The sequence below is a fragment of the Oryzias melastigma genome, linkage group LG5 (assembly GCF_002922805.2).
Source record: "Oryzias melastigma strain HK-1 linkage group LG5, ASM292280v2, whole genome shotgun sequence".
Classification (NCBI taxonomy): Eukaryota; Metazoa; Chordata; class Actinopteri; order Beloniformes; family Adrianichthyidae; genus Oryzias; species Oryzias melastigma.
In genome coordinates this window covers 10,180,603-10,204,255 of record NC_050516.1, presented here as the reverse complement: position 1 = coordinate 10,204,255, position 23,653 = coordinate 10,180,603, and the positions used below count along the sequence as shown (strand labels likewise).

The window sequence follows — 23,653 nt, the reverse complement described above, 5'->3', positions numbered from 1 at the left end:
ATTTGCCATCAGAGCATAAATCTTTTTCAGACAAAGATACTGTCCAAACTTCACACACAAGTTGTGGCTAATTAAAAAATATACAACCCACATGTGCAAAACAAAACAAAAAGAAAAGGTAAATCAGGCCTCTTAATCTCTTAAGTCTTTTGTGCTCCGAATCTCCCCAAAACGTTCTGTGATTGGTCAAAACTATCCAGACCAGTAAACTTTTTTTTTACCCAGTTCTTCATAACTGCAGAAGCTGGAAATGAGAGCAAACAGGTATTTTCAGAGAATGGTTTCTCAGGTTGCCATCCACTCCCACTAAAGGTAGTCGGGTAATGAAGTCATTTACTCACAAGTCAGCCCTTCCTAAGGTTGTGCAAGGCTCCAATAAGTTGGAAAAACACAAGACAAAACCAGAGAGCCTGGCCTGTTTTTGTAGGAACATGAAACCCCAATCAAAGGCGCAGATTTTCCCTTGTGTTTGAAATAAGACTTTAAATTAATTTCAAAAAGCTAATGTTTATTGAGGTGTATATAATAGAAAATGGACAATCTTTGACAATCTTATAAAACACAGACCTTTACTGTCTTGCCAAGGCCACAAAGTGGTAAAATTAGCATTTTATTTATAGCTTTAGTTCTTTTATACTGTAATTATTTGTAATATATATTATATTATGAAATGTGACACAAGAGACAAAAACGTTTCCCTATTCTAGCTTTCAGTCTTCTCACCTAATTCCAAAGGGAAACACAGATGCTGTACTTTCTTCAGAAGAAAGGTGGCGCTAAAAGTCTATATGAGGATCCAGAAGATGTGACCAAACATGAGTTTTATTTCAGAGGTTCTATTTTTTAAAATATTTAACAAAGCAGTTTCCTGTCTCCTCTTCCCCGGAGGTTGACTCTTTCATAAGCTTTTGACAATGCTCTAAAATGCATTCTTGGGTGGGATCCATTGGTTCAGTCTTGTTGTTTTTTTCAGGTCAGTTCCATCCCATCTATTTTGTAAGTAAAAATAATGCAAATAAGAAAACAGCTCTCAAGAACTGGAGAGCGGTGATTATTTCAAACTCAGGCAAAAGTTCAGAAAAAATCATCTCGCAAAGATGTTTGTTCTTGATACCAGAACTTTTCCAGATAGTAATAATAATTATTATTATTGTTTTTTTATACAGTTTCCTATTTGTTTTTCTGCTCTACTTTACAGTAAGGCAACTAAAATGTATGACAGATAAAGTAATATATAAAAAAGCCAAACTGACACTTTCCTCAACTTTTTTAGATTTATGCCAATTAAAGTTTGAGCAAGAAGGCATTTTTGTTGAAAACTAAATGCACACAAACTCACAACAACCACAATGTTCTAAATTCACATTTTATTTCATTTTACAGGGGTTTGAAATCCATTTGGTATCACTGGGGTGCAGATTTTGCTGGTTTAAGCTAGGGCTGGGCGATAAAACATTAGCAATATTTATTGCGATATAACTTTTTCGCAATAGAAATATGAGCCTATCAGTATAAACTTTTATTTTGAAGGGTCAGAAATGAAAAATAACACAACAGGAGAGTTGGAGGCTGATTTCACTCCTTGAGGGCAAGCTCAGCCGCTCTTGGAATTGAAGGGTGAGCTCCGGTGCACTCTGTGTCGTGGGACGAGCTTTATTTATCATGATGCATAATGTTATCGCCTGATATGAAGAAAATGATATCGTAAAATAAATCGCCCAGCCCCAGTTTGAACTCAAGTTCCATTATGTCTTGAAGCGTTAATTGTTTTGGCGCTTCTGTGTTTGTGTAACTTATGGCTTTGGGGAGCTTTTTCTGATATGATGATTTCTGAATCTTCCATCCCATCACATTGTGGCTGCCAGATCCTCCAGAGCATCCTGAAGCCTACACAAAAAGCAAAAGAGACATTTAAATGTTTGAACTACATCAGAAGAATGAAAAGTGTTTTATTTTAAGCTGATGTTTTCAAATGTATTCCTACCCAGCCATGAAAACCACCACCATCTTTTGTTTTTAGCGTCTTCCTCTAAGCCTTACTTGAAGTCTTCTCCATCCAGCAGGTTCTTGTAGGTGCTGATCTCAGCCTCAAGCTTCATCTTCATGTTGAGAAGCGCCTCATACTCTTGTGTTTGCTGTTTGATATTTGCCCGCAGGTTACCCAGCTCTTCCTCCAGGTTTACGATCAAAGTATTGTACTTCTCCGTCTCCATGTTGTTGCGCAGCTCCGTGTTACGAAGAGTGTCTTCTAAAGAAGCTTTCTGATGAGAAGGAATCAAAACAGGAAGTTCCAAGTTTTCACATCAAAATGTTCAAATTTATGACCACAAAATTCATGGCTTTAAAATGCGTGGGTAAAAAAGTTTTTTTAAATGCTTACCAAACTCTGCTGAGACGCTAGCTCAATTTCCAGTGTCTGTATCTGTCTGTTTAAGTCATTCTTCTCCATCTGGGCTCCCTGGAGAGCTTCTGTGTTCTGTGACACTTGGACCTGCACATCTGCAATCTGACAGCGAAGAACTTGTTAACCAGATAAGACCATCAACCAAAGCTTTGTGCCACGGCTGAGCCTCGTGTTACCTGGTTTTCATGCCAGCGTTTGAGGTCGTCAACATTCTTGGCAGCGATCTTCTCATAATTTGCTCGCATGTCCTCCATGATCTGAGCCAGATCCTGACCTTTGGGCGCGTCCACATCCACTTGCACGCCTGAGCGAGAGATCTGACTTCTCAGCTCCATCACTTCCTATGTGAACATGTGGAAAAGACGGTAACTAAAAAAGAAAAATCTATAATTCTGTGCCATTTTTTGGCTTTAATTCTTAGATTTTATGTTTTTTTCTGAAAAACATTTAACTCCCTGACAGGAGAGAACAGTTGGTTCTGATAAAAAAAGTCAACATATTCTTCTGACCCTGAGAAACTCTTATCTTAGTCCTTTTAGACACACAAATCTAAGACATTTGTTTTGAGAGACTAACAGGCATTCACGGCTCTGCAAAAATGCTGTTGCTTTTATGAGCAGATAAAAGTGAATTCCCACAGCAGGTCATGCAGTTCTGCCTGCGTTGACATGGGACAGAAAAATAAAGACTTTGCAAACCTTATTCTCTGCAAACTGTCTCAGAGCATGAAAGAGGTTTCCACATAAATAATTACAATGGAGGAGATGCATTTTGATTCACCAAAAGGTAGATTATCCACAAAAATAAGCCACTTTAAAATATGGTTTTATTTGTATTTTATTTGTACTATTTAAAATAAGACAAATTTATAAGTCTGTCTCTTCCCATCTCATAGGAGGTTTGCACTTGGTTATAAACAAACATTATGAGTTAATTTGAATGAAAAACAAGTTACCAGCTGTTATGTTTGTTGTAGACATTTATACATTTAGGAACAAAGTAAACTTCTTCTAAATATTAGTCCAATGTGTTATGTCCTTAGAAAAATATTTTAAAATAATATTTTGCTGTAATTTCTGAATAAATACAATAAATGACCATTAATAAGAGCTGCAAGAAGAGCATGAAATTTCTCCTGAATGAAGAGTGTGTTGAAACTTATCAAAGTTTATGTGGAAACTTTGATCCTTTGTGAGTAAATCAAATAGTTCCATTTGTGAAACACAGAAACCGTCATGCTATCACTTTATAGTCTTAAAAAGTTCTCCTGAAAAGCATAAAACATTTAATTAAAAAAAAAATTCCCGCAGAAACAAACTGTGCAGCTTATTTTATCGCAAAAGTAGATTTTAGACATGCAAATGTTGATTTATAACAGTGTTGTAGCAGAAAAAAAATCTATTCAAAATGTTTTTCTTCTTGTTCTGTACGACGGAGTATAAGGCCTACCAAAAAAGTAAAATGACAGGTTATGTTCTGGTGCATCTAAAACTTTTAATCTAGTAAATTAACAGCTTTTTGTTGCAAATTTACGAATTCAAAAGTCATAAATGTAGCCTATGGCTGGGCGATATGACAGTACATATTGTGTGCAAAAATTAGCATATTGTGCCATTTCTCTTCTATTGTTTCTATCGTTTTTATTTGTTCATCTTTATTGCTGAACTTTTGTGCAAAAATGTGTTTTCCTATTAAGAAACTGTTGTGCACTTAAAATGTTTCTCATTTGTAACAATTCAGTTACATGTTACTTAAAAAAATAAAGTCAGTGAAGTGAAGTTATGAAATTTTTGTTATTTTTTATACAAGAATAACTGAACAAAATACTTTAATTTGCTACATCGTGATATATATTGTTATTGTGGTATCAAATGAATGATATCGTAATATACAATTATTGCCATATATACCAGCACTAATATAATTTTTTATGTCACAAATATACATAAATAACAGTTATGACTTTTTTCTCTTAAGATTTAAAGACGTAATTAAAAATGAAGTTTTTTTGTAAACTGGTCCTAATACTCTGTCGTAGTTCTCCTTGTTTTCTTTTGAAAAAAAATTGGGGGTTAAATTGAAGTTCTTAAATCAGTTATTTTTTCACAAATCTTGCTGTTTGTGGTCATGTGGTGTCCAGTAAACTCACATCTCCGTGGTTCTTCTTCAGGTAAAGGAGCTCCTCCCTCACAGCTTCCATCTCATTCTCGATGTTCATCCTGCTCATGTTGGTCTCATCGATGACCTTCTTCAGTCCAGCGATATCGGCCTCCACAGACTGACGAATCGCTGTCTCGTTCTCAAACCTGCAGGAGAGTAGAAAAGATAAACATCCATAATCGTGGAAGGAAAAATATTTGTGTTGATCGCAGAATAAAAATCACATACTTTACTTTAAAGTCGTCAGCAGCAAGCTGGGCGTTGTCAATCTGGAGCACCATGCGAGCGTTATCCGCTATCTTATCAAAGATCTGGAAGGAAACAAGAAGTCATCGCTTTATTTTTAATCAACCCCACTCTTTTTTTTAAAGCAGAATCTCATCCATTATGGAGATTTCAAACAGGAAGTTTTTTAACATCACTCAAGAATATGAATGTAATGTAATAAAAACTCAAAAATGTGTGATTTTTGCATCCATAGTAACGTTTGGTCCAAAAAGAGGATCCAAACACAGAAGAACAGGAAGTGCTGATGTTCCTGTGCCAGCACAGAATCTGGTTTGACTTATGCTGTTGCTGTGGGGGAGAACTTCCTCTCTGAAAGATCAGTTTGATCCAGAAACTTTGATTGCTTCTCTCTTTTCAGTGAACTGCAGTTGTTTGGCAGAGATCGGGGGCGTGATTTATTTTCCTCTGTGACTGTGGTATCCTGCAGTCACAGAGGAAAAAGAGGAAATACTTTCCCTGTTTTGTGCTGAGAAAATACAATCAATGTGTCATTCTGTGATGCTGAAGAGACTGCAGAGGAATGTGACATTTGACTCCACGGACTGGAGCATCTGGGTGCTCGCCATGCCAGACTGTGATCCTTTGTGCACGCACCAGTGTGTGTTTGTGAGTCATTGTCCCACATCTGTTTCCCATTAAAGCCCTCCTACACGCCGCGTGCTTGTAAAGTATTCATCCAACAAGCAGAAGCATTTGGAATAGCTTTTGTTTTTTGTGGTGATGCCCTGGTGTTGGTGACTCATCAGAGGAAGTTCGGCTCGTTTGGAGAGAGTTTTTAGAAATGGAAGCCACACCCTTCAGTCTTTTGCATGAAATTTGCAACTGAGACTTTAGACTTTTACACTCAAAATCTGCAATGGAGTTTAGGCAGTAAAACTTGCAGCTTTTTCCACTCATAAAAAGTTAAGACAGTGTTTGAATGACAGTTTTTTGCTTACCTGTCTCCGCAGGTCGTCTATGATGGGCTCATATTTGCTGTAGTCTCTGGTGTCAGGCCCCCCCTTCTCCAGGGCTTCCCTGATCTTCACCTCCAGCTCCTTGTTGGCTTGTTCCAGGTTCCTGACTGTTTCTAAATAGTTGGCCAGGCGGTCATTCAGGTTCTGCATGGCCCCCTTCTCATTGCCCAGGATCCCGCCTGCAGGACCGCCAGCTGCAGGCGTCCCGGCGCTGGCTGCACTGCTCAGCTTGAAAGATCCAGAGGAGGACAAGACCGGAACCCCAGAACGCAGGGAGGATGAAGAGGAGGAGGATATGCGCACGTTTGGGCCGTGAGCACCCCCATAGAGGCTGGCAGCCCGGTACGGAGGGGCAGATCGGGTGGTGGAGATCCGGGTGGAAGGAATCTGGTAAACGCTGGAGCCTCGGAAGTTCATGTTGGAGAAAGTCAATTTTTCCTGAAACAAAGTGGAAAAATGATTTGTTGAGGTTCACGTTTCCCTGACAAAGAGACAGTGGCAGGGAGAAGTGGGGGAATTTATAGTCCTCCCCCTCCTAACAACAGCAAGTCCAACAGACCCTGCCCACTTCAGCATCGCCCAGATTTTATTTCCTACTCCTTTTTTCCCTTTGTCATTCAGTTCCCTTTTTTGTACTGACGTTTTTTGGTCACCAGGGAGACAACTGTTCAAAAAACATCAACTCAAATTTTGTAACTACTAAATAGAAGCTCAGCAGAAGGAAATGAAAGAGTCCAAAAGATAAAAAAAATAACTAAAAAGATTAGAAGATTTGGAACCATTATGCCCATAAAAGGTATTATTTACCAGTTGCTGCAGTTTCTAAGTTTGTGGTCTGGAATGTCTTGGACCAAACAAAGTTCTCCTCCCTTTTAATCCAGAATGAGAAGAAAACAACTTGTGAGAGCAGCAGCAGCAGCAGCACAAATGATTTGGTTACAGAGTTATCGCCGGCATCAGGTTTCAAACTTTGCATGTTTACAGCCAGAGGACATCCAAGCGTCAGCTCAACAAAAGCCCAGAAGCTCGAAAAAGAAAAGTAAGCCGATCCAGACAGAAAACAAAGAGTGCCCTCATTTACCACCCAGGTTTTCTTCCACAAATCTGTCACTGATGCTGTTGAGCAGTTATCTTTGAGGATTTATCCGATGTTTCTGTCACTTTTCACGCGCGGTGATCCTCTGGGAACCACGGCGTGGCATCATCCTCTTTTCAGTGCCGCTTATTGTAAGTGACCCGGAAAAACGAGATTCACAAAAGAGACAAACTCTGCCTTTTCCACTTAAACTAAAAAGTTTGTATTTGTGGCCAAAGAGGATTTTTCTCACTGAACTCCAGAGAATAAAAGCAAGCGCATAAGTCCCCAGAGGTCCCCTTTTAATCTTCTTTCAGGCCTTCAGGCGTTTTCCCGGCCCCTCCCAGCCCCTCAGTGAGTATTTGTTAACAATTTCTATTTGCATCCTGTCAAGAAGGAGAAAACCAGCTCAAACTTCAGAAATTTAGCAGTGAATGCACCCAGTCAAGTTACAGGAAAGATGAATTAGAGCGGCGTGACTCATGTCTCATGACTGTCACAGCTCTCTGGTCTGTTTGGGGGTTTGCTTTGGCAACGTTTGCTCAACATCTAAACATAAAACTCCACTAACTGTCCAAATGGAGGGATTTTATTGATGTAAAGCCTCAATAAATGTATAATCCCACATGTGGTCGAGTGGATGTGAGAAATAAAAATGTTTCTAGTGATTAAAGGAGGAGCTCTGCTCTAGCGGCAGTGTGGGGATTCTCTGGTACTCACACTGATGCTGGAGATAGTCACATGGAAATCTGCCACATCATCACGGTTCTGTCTGGTGCAGCCTTCAATGAGTTTCTCCTGCGGCACATAAAGACATGCTTGACTGAATACCTTAAAAAGCTATATTAACTCTGTCTGAACCCAGCCAGCAAGGCCAAGTGGGCCCCATATGGTTTGGGCAGAAAATGTGGGCCCGATTGGGTTTGTTGTTGTTTCTGTGGTGGCCACACCTGTGTTTGCCCGCATTGGCTTGAGAGGGCACTCAGTGGCGAGGGTTGGCTCGCTATGCTAGCCACCTTCCCGTTGGATGCTGTAGCATGTTAGCAACTCTACTGTAGCGATCTACCAAGCTCCGGTCGAGCTAGCGAGCTCCGCTGTACGAGCTAGCGAGCTTTGCTTTATTGAGCTAGTGAGCACCGCTGTAGCGAGCTTCATTGATGTGAGCTAGCAAACTCCACTGTACTTGGCTAGTGGGCTCTGCTGTGCGAGCAAGCACACTCCGCTGTGTTGAGCTAGTGACCTCTGCTGTATTGAGTTAGCAAACTCCACAGTATTGAGCTAGCGAGCTCCGCTGTATGAGCTAGCAAGCTCTGCTGTATTGAGCCCGTGAACTCTGCTGCATCGAGCTAGCGAGCTTCACTGTAGCGAGCTATCAAGCTTCACTGTATGAGCCAGCAAGCTCTGTTGTATTGAGCTAGTGAGCACCGCTGTAGTGAGCTTCATTGTAGTGAGCTAGCAAACTCCCCTGGGCTAGCGGGCTCTGCTGTACAAGCAAGCAAACTCCACTCTGCCGAGCTAGTGACCTCTGCTGTATTGAGTTAGCGAACTCCGCTGTAGCAAGCTAGCGAGATACGCTGTATCAAGCTCTATGGTACGAGCTATCAAGCTCTGCTGCACGAGCTGGTGAGCTCCACTGTCCACTGAGTGTCTGGCTAGCTTAGGGAGCCAACCCATTGAGTGCCCACTTGAGCCAAGGTGGGGTCACCATGGAAACTGTTGGCAAACCCATTCGGGGGCCCACATTTTCTACCCACTTTTAAATCATATGGGGCCCATATGGCCTCCCTGGCTGGGAAGACTCAAAACTAGTTTGTGGCACATCCTTGTCACAACGCTGGGTTCTCTTCTCTCATTTTTCTCTTTCGTGGTTTTCAAGAACACACTCAACACGAGCTCTTCTACCATCTGTAATAAGGTGAATGTAAAAAGCCTTTTCTCCGCGACTTGCCATGTTCATTTTTGGCTGCATGACATTTCACAGGAGGACCTAAAAGAGGAGGAGCTGTCAGCTGGTCCTCAATCATTTTCAGGGGAGGTGAATCATTTCAACAATGAAAAACTTTCCTGAATGAGAGAATTCAGGAGGCAAAACAACAAGATAAAATCACATTAGTTTCTAGGGTCTTGGACAGATTTTAACGTTACAAAAAGAGGTTATGAATTATTGAAAGTTGTTTTCAATGACTTATAATGATAAATAACTTGTGGCATCGGGCTGCACGGTGGCGCAGTGGTTAGCGCTCTTGCCTCACAGCGAGAAGGCCCCGGTTCGACTCCCGGCTGGGACCTTTCTGTGTGGAGTTTGCATGTTCTCCCCGTGCATGCGTGGGTTTTCACCGGGGACTCCGGCTTCCTCCCACCGTCCAAAAACATGCTTCATAGGTTCATTGGTGACTCTAAATTGCCCCTAGGTGTGAATGCGAGAGTGAATGGGTGTGTGATTGAGGCCCTGAGACAGACTGGAGACCTGTCCAGGGTGAACCCCGCCTTCACCCATCAGCAGCCGGGTTAGGCTCTGGCACCCCCGCGACCCCAAAAGGGAAGAAGCGGTCTGGAAGATGGATGGATGGAACTTGTGGCATTATTTTTTTGGTTTATAGGATGTTGCAAGGATTGTTTCTTCTTTTCTTTAAAAATTGTTTTATATGTTGTGCCACTTTTCAGGGATTTATAATATTTAACTGACGCTTTGGTGTTTTTCTTATTTATTTGATTCAAACTGAAAGAGTTAAACATCATAAACACAAGTACAGCAAATCAGGGGTACCCAAACTTTTTCACTCAAAGGGCCAAAATGTAAATGGGATCTCGGTCCGTGGGCCAAATACAATATTTTTTTTGCATCTCATGAAATAAACAGAGAAAATAAAGAATTTTGTTTAATGTATTTATTTTGATTCTGTATTCATTAAGCTAACACACATTAGTAAGAATAAAAAGAAAGTAACATTTGTCTTTGAAACCTTTAACATTGAGGCCTCACTGGCCATTTTTAATTGAAAAACAAGAGCAATCTAAAACAAACAGCAAACTGGAATCCTAACGAGAGACATGGAGCTGGTCTTTAGACTTTATCCGTTTGCCGTTGTCGCTCCATCTTGGCTAGCTGAAAATAGCCGCTAAAAGCATCAGAAGTGACCGTGAAGACTCTTGGGAATTTCTAACACAAAAAAAGCCCAGGGCAGACTAACTTGGGGGTTATTTCACCCATGGCCGCTGGGTAAGAAAGTGCCAACAGTGCCACCTGGAGGCCGAAAGTATATTAAAGCCGTAGAATGGTGGACCCAAACACAGGAGACCAGGCTTGGCGGCAGAAATTTTAAATATTCAATTAACTGAAACATGACAAAAAACAAAGAAAAAAAACATCATGGAGCCCCAAAACAGTGTCAGAACAAAACAGATGTCCTGACACTGAGGAACTGAAAACCACACAATTAAATACACTGAGGTCGATTAACTAAATGTGGATGATTAACCTGAACCTAGAGAGACTGAAAGGGAAAACAGAACATCACAAACCTAACACTAGAATCCTGACAGTACCCCTCCCCAAAAGGGCAAATCCCAGATGCCCAAAACACCCAAGAGGAGGGGACCCTTACGAGCAAAACAAAAGTCCAAAAGACAGATCTCCTGCAGCCAGACAGATGTGAGGGGTATCAAAACCCCTCCTCAGGAACAGGCACAAAGACGAGCAGTCCGATAACTCTCCAAAGGGACAGGAAACATGAAGGGAAGCAGTACTGGCGACCCTCCTCATATGCCTGTCTCCGAGGATGGTCGCCGCTCATCCCACTTGACTGTATGGTCTGTTCCAGAAGAACTTTGAGCACTGATTCAATAGAAAGTTTAAAAAAGGGCCCTAGATTAAGTTTGAAAAAGCAGCAAGTCTTTCCCTTTGTTCAAACCAGCCTAAACTTAATGTTTTTCTTTTCTCAAATTACACAAAATAAACAGAAAAAAATAATTGAAATGAAGCAACTATTTTTTAAAAGTTAAGAACCCAGAACCGTTTTTGTTATATTTTTAAAGGTTTATACACGAGCTAGGAACAATAGTAATGAGGAATGCTGTATGTGCTCACTAAGAAAACATTAACTACAGGAACATGTAAAATGTGTGGGATCTAGAAGTCAGGTTATTCAGTTACTTTGATTCAGAAGAAATGTTAAACAAATTAAAACCACCACCTGTTTTATATCAGTGAATAAATGCTTGGAAATCACTATTTACGGTGGTCTGAATTAATATTTATGTTCTTGTTAATTAATAGTGTTTTTGTTTATGCTTTTCTTTTATTTTTATTAATCAGACAAGAGTCTGTGACAGTCTTTTTGTTAAAATAATAAACAACAGCTTATTAAGTTTCATAAAACACAAAATAGCTTAAATTCTTTAATTAATAAAGTTATGCTTTGGGCTGATTTTATAATCAGAAGTTCTTTCAAATTTCTGTTCACATTTTTTTACATAATCATTAAAAAAATAAATATTCTCCTTTAGCTTTTTTGCATTAAAAACATGCAGATATAGAATATTTCCACTAGAGGGCGTAAATCTTATATTTAAATGGAAGAAAAGGTGGAACTTGCTGCACCGCTCTGGATCTCCATGCTGTAGACTTTCCTTCTCGTCTGTGGATGACGCTCTTTGTTTGAACAGTGGATGCAGGGTGGCGCCGGAAGTTCATTTTATTGCTTATTATTGAGATTGCTCTGGAGGCTTGGCAGGACTCTCCTTAACGTCCAGCTCTCAAGCTCAACAAAATTATGGAGAGAAAATAGCCTCATCTGCTTTGTGTGTTTTTATTTTTTTATTTGTATTTTGTGTCTACCTGTGTGTGGGTGTGTGTGTGTGGGTGTGTGTGATTTTTGACTTATAACTTGCGCCTGTCTATTTGTGTGTAACTTTGTATTTGTTTGTGCGTAGTTCTTGATTTGTAACTCATACAATGCATTCTGTCCATAACTGTTTGCACTTGCAATTTTGTATTCACATGTACAAAAATTACAAAATACAAAATCTAGTTTATACACACACAACACTTTACACACAAATCTTGAGACATTGAAGGAGTCTAACATCTGATCTGTGTGTTTATGCAGTTTTGTGCATCAGGCGATTCATGCATACTTTTTAAAGATTTTTGTGTGCAGTTAGTTTTCAGCTGTTGTAATTTAAAGTTTTGCATGTGTAAAATATATTTTGTACTTTTTGCACACATTAATACATAATTGGTTATACACAACATGTATTGCATAAGTTACAAATCAAGAGTTACGCACTAAGAATGTAACAATTCAAACTTCTTAACATGTTCATCGGTGCAGAAAATTATAAAATGTGTTCGTCTCCGACTGTGCCTAAATTCAGAAATGCAGAGCTGATAACATTTCTCCATGCAGGCTCACTGTGAGTGTGTGTGCGTAGTGGATGGGCTGGCATGCTGTTCAACTGCTCTTCTCTCCTAGGAAATTCTCGTAGCTCCTTCGGAGTAAAAAGTTTCACAAAAATCAGTCCCTCCAGGATTTCGCAATGTTATGATTGCAACTATTAGTGCAAATTCAAGCAAAACCTAAAATATGTTCCTCACTCTGCAACTTTACATTTTTATAGCAACTTTACTGCAGCTTTGACCAATCTACTATGACAACAGTCATGGGGGACATCGCGGCTTCACGACTGTTTCCCTTCAGAGTCCTTCCTGGGAGCCATGCTCTTTTTTTATTAACTCTCTTTAGATTTCTCTGCCTTTTTTTCTCTGTAAGCTTCACATGAACCGTCATTTGCATTAAGTGCAAGCATGGGCGAGTGCACGCGCAGAGGCTGGGGGGGTTGGGCTGAGCGGTGGCAGAGTGGTCCATCACATGTGGAGCACAACACGAACCGAGTGTAGTATATTTGTGATCATTTCAATATCATGTATAATTGTTTATTTGTGTTAAATCCTTTCTGTTAGTGGGGAAACAGAAAGTTTGATGTAAGAGGAAAAAAGAATACACACTTGGCCTTAAAATACATTTAATTCATTGTGTTGAGAAAAAAAAATAGAAATTGTGACTTAACTGAATCGTTACAAACCTGTTATGCACACACAAATAGATGAGTCTAGTTTCTCTCCGTACAAAATAAATGATTTATGCGTTGAAAGTTTCTGAATTATGTTTCATTTTTCTTTACTTAAATATTTTTGACAAAACTTCAAAATAAAAGTGGTGACACCATTACTAACACAGGACACTTCTCTGCATTCCTCCCCTCTCAGTGAGAATTCCAGTGAGTCAGTGAGTGGTTGTGCAACAGATATGTTTCTCGTCTTTGCTAATTGTCTTCTCATGGCCCTCACCGGCTCTTCCTCTCACCAGAGCCCCTCTCTGACTTGTCACATCTACGTGTCTCTCTCGGCACTTTCCCGTCATATTGTGTCATTTAGCAGCTTCACACAAACCTCCATCTCTGGCCTCACGGGAAGCTTCAGGCACACTGAAAAAACAAACTTTTTGCATCAGATATATATACTTAATTATTCCTCGTAATATTTACATAATAATTCAAATATTATGCAAATACATAGATTTTTCTAGTAAAGAAGTTAAGTTTACTTATCTTTTATAAGTAATCAAAAATTTCGATTGTATATTAGTAAGATCTACTTTTCAAATTGTTGTAATCACTTCCGGACCATTGATTAAAATTATGTAAATTTTATCAGAGAAATGTATGTTTGCTCTATTTACTTAAGATTTGATAATAACCTTACTTGTGGACATAGGTAAATTTTACTAGATTGTTGTTGGTAGTTTTTATATTCATAAATGCAGTAAAATTTAATCAAGAATTGTTAGTGCAAATTGTTACGAGGATTTTCTTAAGTAAATCTTATTAGTTATTTTTTTCAGTGCAGTAGGCAAACTCTGCTAAATCAGCTTCCTATTCTGGTGAAGAGGGTTGAGAAATCATCAAGTTTTGTTGAGTCAAACGTCCTGCAGCTGAAATTTGTTCTAAAGGCTAAACCAATAGCACCTTCTCATTGTGTGTAAAATAAAAGCATTATTCTCTGTTTTTACTATTTACATTTTTGTTTTAACTCCGGCGTTTTCCTCAGTAACCACATCAATGATTAGTGCAGGGCAATATGGAAAAATATTGTATATCACAATATAGATTATTTTAAATCACAATGACAATATATATCATGATATAACACAATAAAGTATATTTTCAGTTATTCTCTGAAAAATAATAGGCAAAAATGTCATTACTTATTTTTCTCTGACTTTATTTTTTTACGTAAAAATAAAGAAATAGAAAGGATAGAAGAGAAATGTCACGATAGACACTTTTCTATTGCCCAGCACCAGTGATGATTATATGTTCTTGGTGAATGGGGTCCCTGAGGGATCCTATGTTGGCGTCCTCTGTGAATGTGAGTGAAGTTAAGGTCCTCGATATATTGTTTCCTCCACAAAGTATCAAGCCAGATTTCTATTTTTATTTGCATCTCATTTTTGTGTCTCATTTTATATTTTATTGAGTTGTGTGTGTGTGTAGATGTTTTATATTTTTTTCTTTTTGTCTTGTTTTTGACTTTAAAATTTGAAAAAGGTTTTTAACCCTTTAAGATCCCCCTCTGATGAAAATCACGTTTTTTTTGTTTGTTTTTAAACTTATTTCTGGCATTTTTCTTATGAAAGAGAACAAATGAAATAAAATAAATCATTTCATTTTTGCATTTCTGAGTATTTCTCCATTTTCAAATCAAATCAAACTTTATTTAAAAAAGTGCTAAAAAACCAAACGCACCCTTCACCCTCCCCTCCATTAACACATACAACCATGATCCCACACACAATGAATTCAGATAAAGGGGCGGAGCGGCTCTGCTCAGCTCCCAAAGCCACGCCCCCTCAGAGGAGATTTTGAAAACAGAGGTTTCAGATCAACATTTAACACATTTAGGTTGTAGGATTTGGATTAAAAACTTCATAGTCTTAGTTAAAACACTACTGGGAAAGTTTTTTTAATTAAAAAAAAAGTGTTCCTTGGGGGACTTTAACACTTGAGCTCCAATGTTTATGTTCTTTGATTTACTGTAACTTTTCAACTATTAACTCAATCTCTACTTTTCTCCTTCAAAGATTTCAAAGATTTTTTGTTTAAGCGTCAGTGGCGACGCCTCAGGTGTTAAAGGGTTAATATTAATCACTTTTGTCAGAAAAGTGCTCTACAAATAAAGTTTGATTTGAGACCAGCCAATGAAAACTTTTCTTTCCCTGTTTTAATTTCCCATCATGCAACATGATTGTTTAAGGATTTGACACAAAAAAGAATAATTCAAGTAAAAAAAAAATCCTTATCATAAAGTGTTTTATAATTCAAACAGTAAGACGGTGACTCACGAGAATGTTTCTGATAAGGAAACATAATGAACGCCTGTAAACGCCTGTAATGAACGTTATATATCTGTAAGTGGGATTCTTTACGTCTAAGGTGGAGCTCAGCGATAAAAGCATAACCAGCCTCTGTTTGTTCTCCATCTCACTGATAGGGAAAGAATGTATTTGGTGTCTGCAAAGCTCAGGTCATCGATCCCAGGCAGGCGCCGACCAGAAGAGTCACTCTGCTTGTTTCTAATGCAAACTCTGAAATATTTCATGCACGCATTATTCATAACTTCCATATTAAACACGGAGACGTCAAAGGTAAAGGATCAAATAGTGCCACAGCTGTGAGACATACAGTCAGTGGCCAACGACAGTAAAACGCGCATCACACCGACCAAACACAGCTCAGCCTCCCTGATGTCACGTCTCTGCTAGAGAATACGGCTGTAAAAAAGATCATTATACCCAGGGGTTGACTTTCTGAGTTTAATAAAGAGAAGACGTTCATGCACCTCAAGGCTTTTTCATAACAACAAATCAGGAAAGTATTTTAGCCACCAAAAATATATGCTTTTTGTGGCGTTTCTGCAGCAGTTTTGTGTAAATCTGATCCCTGATTATTCATTTGCATTGAATGTGCTGTTAATGTGTAACAGGAACAGGTTGCCTCACTGCCCCCCCCCCACACACACACACATACCCACTCTACCAAGAGCTGCAGCCAATTGCACCTCAGATGGGTCCCACCCCTGCTCTTATAAATGCCCCTGCAGACCAGGGAGGGTCCATCTGCCCAGATCTCCTTCCTTCTGCAGACTTTTTTCTCTCATATCCCCTCAGACTCCCCCTGTGACCATGTCTGTCAGAGCTCTGAAGACCACCACCCTCTCCACTGTGTCCTCCTCCAGGGGCCCCAGCCAGGGCTACAGCAGCCGCTCCTTCTCTGGCTACGGAGGTCACGGTGTGGGGAGTGCCAGGCAGAGCTACGCCGTCCGCAGCTCCTACGGGGGCGTGGGTAGCTGCGGTGCTGCCGTGGGCGCTGGGGGGTTTAAGGTGATCGGCGGCTTTGCAGCTGGAGGAACGGGGCAGAGAGGAGGCGGAATGGAGTTTGGCTACGTGGGCTTCGGGGGGGGCATGGGCAACGACATGGTGGCCCCCATCACGGCGGTGACTGTGAACAAGAGCCTGCTGGCTCCCTTGAACCTGGAGATTGACCCCACCATCCAGGAGATCCGGACCCAGGAGAAGGAGCAGATCAAGACCCTGAACAACCGCTTTGCCTCCTTCATCGACAAGGTCAGTCGGTTCAGGAGAAAAATGATGTGAAGTTCAAAACTTAATGTTTAAAGGTGAAAAAAAAATAGGAATGAAAGGTCTTATTTCACATTGGAGGGCATCCTCAAAGCATCATAATCCAGTCGATCCTCACTCTTTGGAGGGATGCTTTTTTCAGGCTCAGAGGAGATGATAGGGCGGAGATGAGAAGCTCACTTCAGGTCACTGCTGACACGAAGAGGAGCATCAACTTTGGCTGGAGGGAATGAATCCACCATGCAAGCAATTTCCTGCAAAAATATGCCTATGAAAGTTCACAGTGTTGCTTTAATTTCCGGCTAAGAAAAGTCTGAGCTCATAACTTACATAGACAGCACATAAAGGCAGTTTAAGTGTCATAAAAACCTGAAAAGGAGAGAAAATCATTCAAAATAGCTCAAAGGTGGTCAAAAGTTGCTCTGTTTGCTTAACAACCATTATTTTTAAATGTTTCCGCAGGAAAGAGATGACTTTGAGATGCAGAAGTTGTCATGATGATGAATAATTGGGTTTTGCTGTTGAGGAAATGATCATACAGGATGAGAAATAAAAGTTTTCTCTTACATACATTCACCGCTGTCATCAGGAGCAAGCTCAGGATTTAAAGCTCTCATTGTGTTTGCTGAGTACTGGCAGACCCCACCCAGAGCTGAAGCATTGGACAGCAGAACTTGGTACATGGCGCCACCTTGTGTTCAAGTGTGGCCCTGCCAACACATCTAATAAATTCCATAGATTTCAAAGTTTAACCGATCCAGATCCAGAGCTCGGTTCCTTTTTTCCAGGTGCGCTTCCTGGAACAGCAAAACAAAGTGCTGGAGACCAAATGGAAACTCCTGCAGGAGCAGACCACGTCCCAGTCCAATATCGAGGTCATGTTCGAGGCCTACATCGCCAGGCTCCGCGCGCAGCTGGACAACTTGGGTCACGAGAAGGTCAAACTGGAGTCTGACTTGTCCCACATCACAGGCATGGTGGAGGACTTCAAAATCAAGTGAGGTCTTTTTTCCAACTTTCTCCAAACACACCTTCAATCAGGGTTTGGTCACCTGCTCAACTAGTCTTAAAAAAGGAGAACCTTCCTCTAACATCTCCCATTTTTCTGTTTTTCAGATACGAAGATGAGATCAACAAGCGCAACGAGTGTGAGAACAACTTTGTCCTCCTGAAGAAGGTTTGTTTTTAAAGTTTAGGAAACCTTTATGTTTTTGGGGGCTGAAGTAAATCTCTAAATGTTCTCCATCCTCAAAGGACACAGACGCAGCTTACATGGTCAAAGTGGAGCTGGAAGCCAAACTAGATGCCCTTTCTGATGAGATTGAGTTCCTGAGACAGCTCTACGATGCAGTAATGCACTCATATGTTCACACTAATGACTGAAATCATGAGGACGCCAATGTGCTTACACGGGTTTACGATGCGATTCAGGAAATCCAGGAGCTGCAGATCCAGATCAGAGACGTATCCGTCGTGGTGGAGATGGACAACAGCCGTGATCTTGACATGGACGCCATCATTGCAGAAGTGCGCGCTCAGTATGAAGACATCGCCAACAGGAGCAGAGCCGAGGCGGAGTCCTGGTACCAGACCAAGGTCAGAACCAACTGTTTTTTATTTAAAGAACCCCACAAGAAGCAATGTGTACCTGAAATTGAGAATCACGTAGGGGAAAATTTAAAATAGTTTTCCAAATACTTCTGTCCGTTTAGTGAATATGATCAAAGCAGCTTCATGGGTGCACTGCAAACATTCCATACTGCATGCACATTTAAAGACTTTTAATTAAGATATATACAAAAATAATGTTCTGCTGTTATAAGATTTGCACATGTTGATTGTTTGCTTGCACCTGTTTTATTTGATGAAATCTTTGTAAAATATTTGCCTCAAAGCTTCAGTGACCCGATTGTTGTCCCTGTCTTTATTTAGGAGAAGATTGAACTAAACAAAATTAAAAGTATACAAGTTAGAAGATTTACAATATTTAATGAAGGACAAAAAAATCTGATAATACAGAATTAGTTTAACAAAATAAGACACAGTGGCCCTAAGGAATACGAATTTCTCCTCTTTGTTGTCTTAAGTGTCTAACTACACCCCTTAGGACATGCCACTGTGTGTATCAGTAGTGCTGCAAAAGCAGAGTTGGATTCCATTTGGTTTATCAGATATTCAATGATGTGAGCAGCAGAGGTGTGTCTGCAGCTGGATGCAGAAAAGCAACATAGGAAGGGGTCAAAAGGTCAATCCCTGTTCATGTAAAGTTTCAAAACATGATGAACAACATCGATTCTTTAACATGAACCAGACGAAAGCCAAAGATTTGGTGCCGCATAAAAATGTGAGCCTCGTTTCCACTGAGCAGTCCGATACGATCCGGTCTGGTGTTTTGAGTGTTTCCATTGTAAAATGGACCCATTAAACAGAACAGAACCATACCTCTTTGGGGGCCCCTATCAGTTTTAGGTCCATGGAAAAGTGGAATGGAACGGTTGGAGCGGAGCCGCTGTAGCCACCCACTGATTGACAGAAAGTCAAATGTTACCAACTTCTGGTAAGCATTCTGGTTCTTGCAGTTTCCTGTGCACTCTTTTGGCCATAGGTCTATATTGAAAATGCCTGCAAACAACAGCAAGACCTGGTCTGTTGTGACTGAAAATGTTTTTTCCCATCCTTGGCAACGGTGTGATAGAGGGTGAGCTAGCGACATGCTAGCAGTCTACACCACGTATGCACTGTAAAAACAGACGTGAAGCTTAACTGAGTGGAAACACTCATCAGAATTAAATAGACCGTACCGTACTACTCTTTACCGAACTGCTCAGTGGAGACGAGGCTTTAGAAAGGTATGAGACCAGATTCTGATAGTGAGCCAGCAAAAATAGCTAAATAAAAATATGAAAAGAATAACTGAAAGAATGTTTTTTGTTGTGCCATTATCCAAAAACAGAAAAAAAATAAGAAAATAACTCAACTTTTCTGTATGAATGAGGAAAAAAACAAGAATGTGAGACTTGCCTTGTATTTAACGGTTCCCTTCCTTCCCCTCCTACTTTTGTGTATCTTTAATATTCCAGTATGCCGAGATGCAACAGTCGGCGGGAAGATACGGGGATGACCTGAAGTCTACCAAAGCTGAGATCGCTGACATGAAACGCAGGATCATGCGTCTGCAGTCTGAAATTGACATGGTTAAAGCTCAGGTGAGGCTTAAACTGATGTCCACAAACACTTCTACACTATTGTAGTTCTTTCGTGAAAATTATTTTTTAAACTGAGTTGCATTAGACCAAGGGTTCTCAAAGTGCGGCCCGCAGGAAGAGTGTTTGTGGCCCTCAATAAATCATAACCAGCTGTACATTGCTTGGAAAAATATTTTTTGGTTTGTGGTTTCTAGCGACATCTGCAGGAATAAAGAGGTAGTTGCACTAAGGTGTCAATTGTACAGTGTACTAATTTTACCACTAGAGGGCAGACAAGATTTTCTATGACTCTGCTTCTGTGGAGAAAGGAAGGATCGAGACAACTGCAGTAGAAATGAGTTGTGTCTGAATTCCCACCCTAATCTCTAACTTCTAATAAACTATAAAGTCCGTATCTATTTAGTGTCCTGGATTTTAAAGGCAATGCGGACACAATGCTCACTACTTTTCTTTCGTTTTTCTAAACACCTGACATGACATCACCATTTCACAAAGTGAAAATCGAATCAATACCAACATTTCAGGACGGTTATCTATGAGTCCACTGTGTTCTGATGGTGAAAATGTGGATGGTTTATTCAAAAATTACATTTAAACACGTTTCTCTGTTCAAAATTGTTTGACTGCAATGCATTGTGGTCTATATTCGCTAATCTAATGAACATCGATGCACGCTAGTTTTTTGCACAGACTTCTGGGAAATTTTTGGTGCAGTCAATTTTGGAATTAGTAGATCTGGGCAGCACTAAAATAGGCGAACGCACTAAATAGTGGACTATATAGTGATTGGGGAGAATTCTGACATAACCATTGTCTGCACAGCAGATAATGTTTACAAAAATGGCAAAATCCTGTGAAGAAGCTAGCAACAGTTGTGGCTTTGGAAATGACCCGGCGTAGCAAGCCCTTCAGCTCTGTTAACTGTACAAATGACACTTGGTCATTGAAGTTATTAAAACAGTATTTTTTTGCTTATCCACTTTTTTCACAGAGTTTGGCCCCCAGCTACAAAAACCTAGAGAACTCCTGCATTAGAGTGTCTATGCTGGTTGAGCTGTTTCTCACTCTTCCTCTTTGCTTTTTTAGCGAAGCAGCTTAGAAACCCAGATTGCAGAGGCGGAGGAGCGCGGTGAACTGGCAGTGAAGGACGCCAAGCTGCGCATCAGAGAGCTGGAGGAAGCTCTGCAGAGAGCCAAACAGGATATGGCCCTGCAGGTCCGTCAGTACCAGGAGCTCATGAACGTGAAGCTGGCTTTGGACATTGAAATCGCCACTTATAAGAAACTGCTGGAAGGAGAGGAGATCAGGTGAGCTGCATGCTGTTGGAGCGTTCCGACAGTGAAGATGATGCTAAGCACTTTGTTTTGTGTTTCTCATGAAGGTTAGCCACAGGAATCAAGACCCACGTGACAAAGCAGACTTGTGAGTACTTGTTCTACTCAGTCACTGTTACCCGATACATCAGGAGTGTCAAACTCAATCGCACAGGGGGACAAAATCCAGAACACACCTTAGGTTGCAGGCCAAACAGCATAAACATTTATTGAACACTCTAAAACTACATTTTTAAACTTTAAAACCATAACTTTTCATAATAATTATTATCTAGATAGATACCATTACCTGTGATAATGCTAGTGTGAGCGCAGTGGTTAGCGCTCTCGCCTCACAGCGAGAAGGCCCCGGTTCGAATCCCGGCTGGGACCTTTCTGTGTGGAGTTTGCATGTTCTCCCCGTGCATGCGTGGGTTTTCACCGGGGACTCCGGCTTCCTCCCACCGTCCAAAAACATGCTTCATAGGTTAATTGGTGACTCTAAATTGCCCCTAGGTGTGTCTGTGAGAGTGAATGTGTGTGTGATTGAGGCCCTGAGACAGACTGGAGACCTGTCCAGGGTGTACCCCGCCTTCGCCCATCAGTAGCCGGGATAGGCTCCGGCACCCCCGCGACCCCGAAAGGGACGAAGTGGTCTGGAAGATGGATGAATGAATGAATGCTAGTGTGAGTGCTGTAAGCTTAAGATGCTAGTGCTGATAGCTAAAAATGCTGAAGTTGATATCCAGCTAAAATATTAGCTAAATGCCAAATTAGCCTGAAAAACAAAAAATAAAACTTAGGTTTTCCAAAACAGCTAGCCTGTAGCTAAAAAATAGCTAAACTTCAAAATACCTCCCAAAAACGGAAAAAGCCTAAATTAGCCAAAACAGCTAGCATGTAGTGGAAATATTAGCTAAACTCTAAAATAGATCTTGATAAATGCCAAAATAGTCCAAAAAGCTAGCAGAATGCCAATTTTTAAAACTTTGAAACTAACTTCTTAACATAATTCTGAATAATAGAAAGGCAGGAATATTACTCTCCATAAAAATATTTTTTTTTTCAAAATTATCCAAGTTGATTGATAACAATAAAATAAAATGATCTGGAGGGCTGGATATGATTACCCAGAGGGCCAGATCCGGCCCCCGGCCTTGACTTTGACACGTTCGATATATCTTTGATTTTGAACCTCTTGCTTTTGACCTGCAGCTTTGAACTACAACGCCTACTGCCTGGAGAGCTCTCGTCTTCCATCCTACGTGAGCTCTTCTCTTGAAGGGATAAAGTCCAGCGGGGGTTCACTGGGGGGAACGGAGGTAAAAAGTACCACCGTAACCAAAACCGAAACGGTGGTGATCAAGACCGAAGACAAGAAGAAAGAGGAAGAAACGGAGGAGAAGATGGCAGCTGCGGAGAAGAAGGAGCAGGAGGAGGAGGAGCCTCAAGCTGTGACTGAGGAGTGATTTTTAGAGTTCAGGAAAAATAATTCTTCAGTACCCACTAGCTGGTTTGGCTAACCTTACCTTATTGCTGGTCAATCATTTCATTGGCAAAGATGCACCACACAACATTGACCAGCAGATGGCATCCTTGTAAATCACACCTGGAAAAGAAGAATCCTGATGTGTCCATTTGGGAGGGAAAATAAACTTGCAAAATAAAAATTTGAAAAAGTAATCCTACTGAAGAGTACAGTGTTCTTCCTGTTTTCCAAAACATTGTAATATACTTGAAATTTTCTAAGTTTAAACCTCTTTTTACTCATCAAAACACTTCACACACATGCACAACTTTTTTTTTAAATGGAGGATATGCTAGCAACATTTTTCTCATGGAAAACAAGGCAAGTTTGAGCCTGCTTGGTTCCTGGAACATTAGCTGTGAACTAATGGTTCCTCAACTCAAGCACTATCATTTATCACCATTCATTTACTGAGATTTTAAACTAACTCACATTAAAACACATTATTCAACAAGCTTCTCATGGAAACAGTTGAATGATTCAAGTTAGGTCCATGATTCACTAACAGAAGCTTTCTCACTTTCGGTAAATTGCAAGGAGCCGTCTAAAGCCCACAGAGGAACAGGTTTGAGCAGGAATAATAGGAGGGGACGCCCCACCCTGGACCACACAATCTCAGTCGTAGTTATAGAGACAGAAAAACTTCACAAATCCCACCTATTGTTTGCCATTATGAATGTACCGCTGACACACATCAGAGCAGACTGGAGCAAGTTGAGATTTGAAAAAAAAAAAAAAACACATGAAGTAACTGCACAAAAAAAAACTGTACCCACAAAGAAGGACACACACTCGGTACACAAAGCATTTTAAGAGAAGCTGCAAAGGTTTCACCTAAAATGAATAGAAAAACTTGTGAACAGAAGAGCTAACCTTGAGTGGGACTTTTATTTTAAAAGAAATCCCATAAGCATGTGTTTCTACACCGCGACCCCGAAAGGGACAAGGCGGTCAAGAAGATGAATGGATGGATGGTGTTTCCACACTCATGAAGTTGGAACAGATGGGTTTTATTTATTTGTGTT

General features: G+C 40.4%; 2 protein-coding genes across 3 annotated transcripts; one reads left to right on the top strand and one right to left on the bottom strand.

Annotated features, from left to right (window-relative positions):
• Positions 1 to 1,352: 1,352 nt before the first annotated feature.
• LOC112145429 (keratin, type I cytoskeletal 18) lies at positions 1,353 to 6,321 on the bottom strand. 2 transcript variants are annotated; one of them, XR_002919071.2, is made up of 7 exons: positions 5,791 to 6,321; positions 4,793 to 4,875; positions 4,554 to 4,710; positions 2,581 to 2,745; positions 2,381 to 2,506; positions 1,985 to 2,261; positions 1,353 to 1,887 (listed from the first exon to the last, which is right to left on the bottom strand). XR_002919071.2 is itself a non-coding variant. In XM_024270656.2 (7 exons), exons 1-7 carry the CDS (start codon positions 6,223 to 6,225, stop codon positions 1,848 to 1,850), a joined length of 1,227 nt encoding a protein of 408 aa, XP_024126424.1. In that variant the 5' UTR covers positions 6,226 to 6,321; the 3' UTR covers positions 1,353 to 1,847. The 2 variants fall into 2 exon arrangements, 1 of the variants encoding a protein (XP_024126424.1); XM_024270656.2 differs by having other exon boundaries at positions 2,041 to 2,261.
• A 9,737-nt stretch (positions 6,322 to 16,058) lies between these two features.
• Positions 16,059 to 23,367, top strand: LOC112145065 (keratin, type II cytoskeletal 8). Its single transcript, XM_024270065.2, has 9 exons — positions 16,059 to 16,566; positions 17,370 to 17,578; positions 17,698 to 17,758; positions 17,836 to 17,931; positions 18,013 to 18,177; positions 19,662 to 19,787; positions 20,874 to 21,094; positions 21,169 to 21,209; positions 22,316 to 23,367. Exons 1-9 carry the CDS (start codon positions 16,126 to 16,128, stop codon positions 22,567 to 22,569), a joined length of 1,614 nt encoding a protein of 537 aa, XP_024125833.1. The 5' UTR covers positions 16,059 to 16,125; the 3' UTR covers positions 22,570 to 23,367.
• The last annotated feature ends 286 nt before the right edge of the window (positions 23,368 to 23,653 follow it).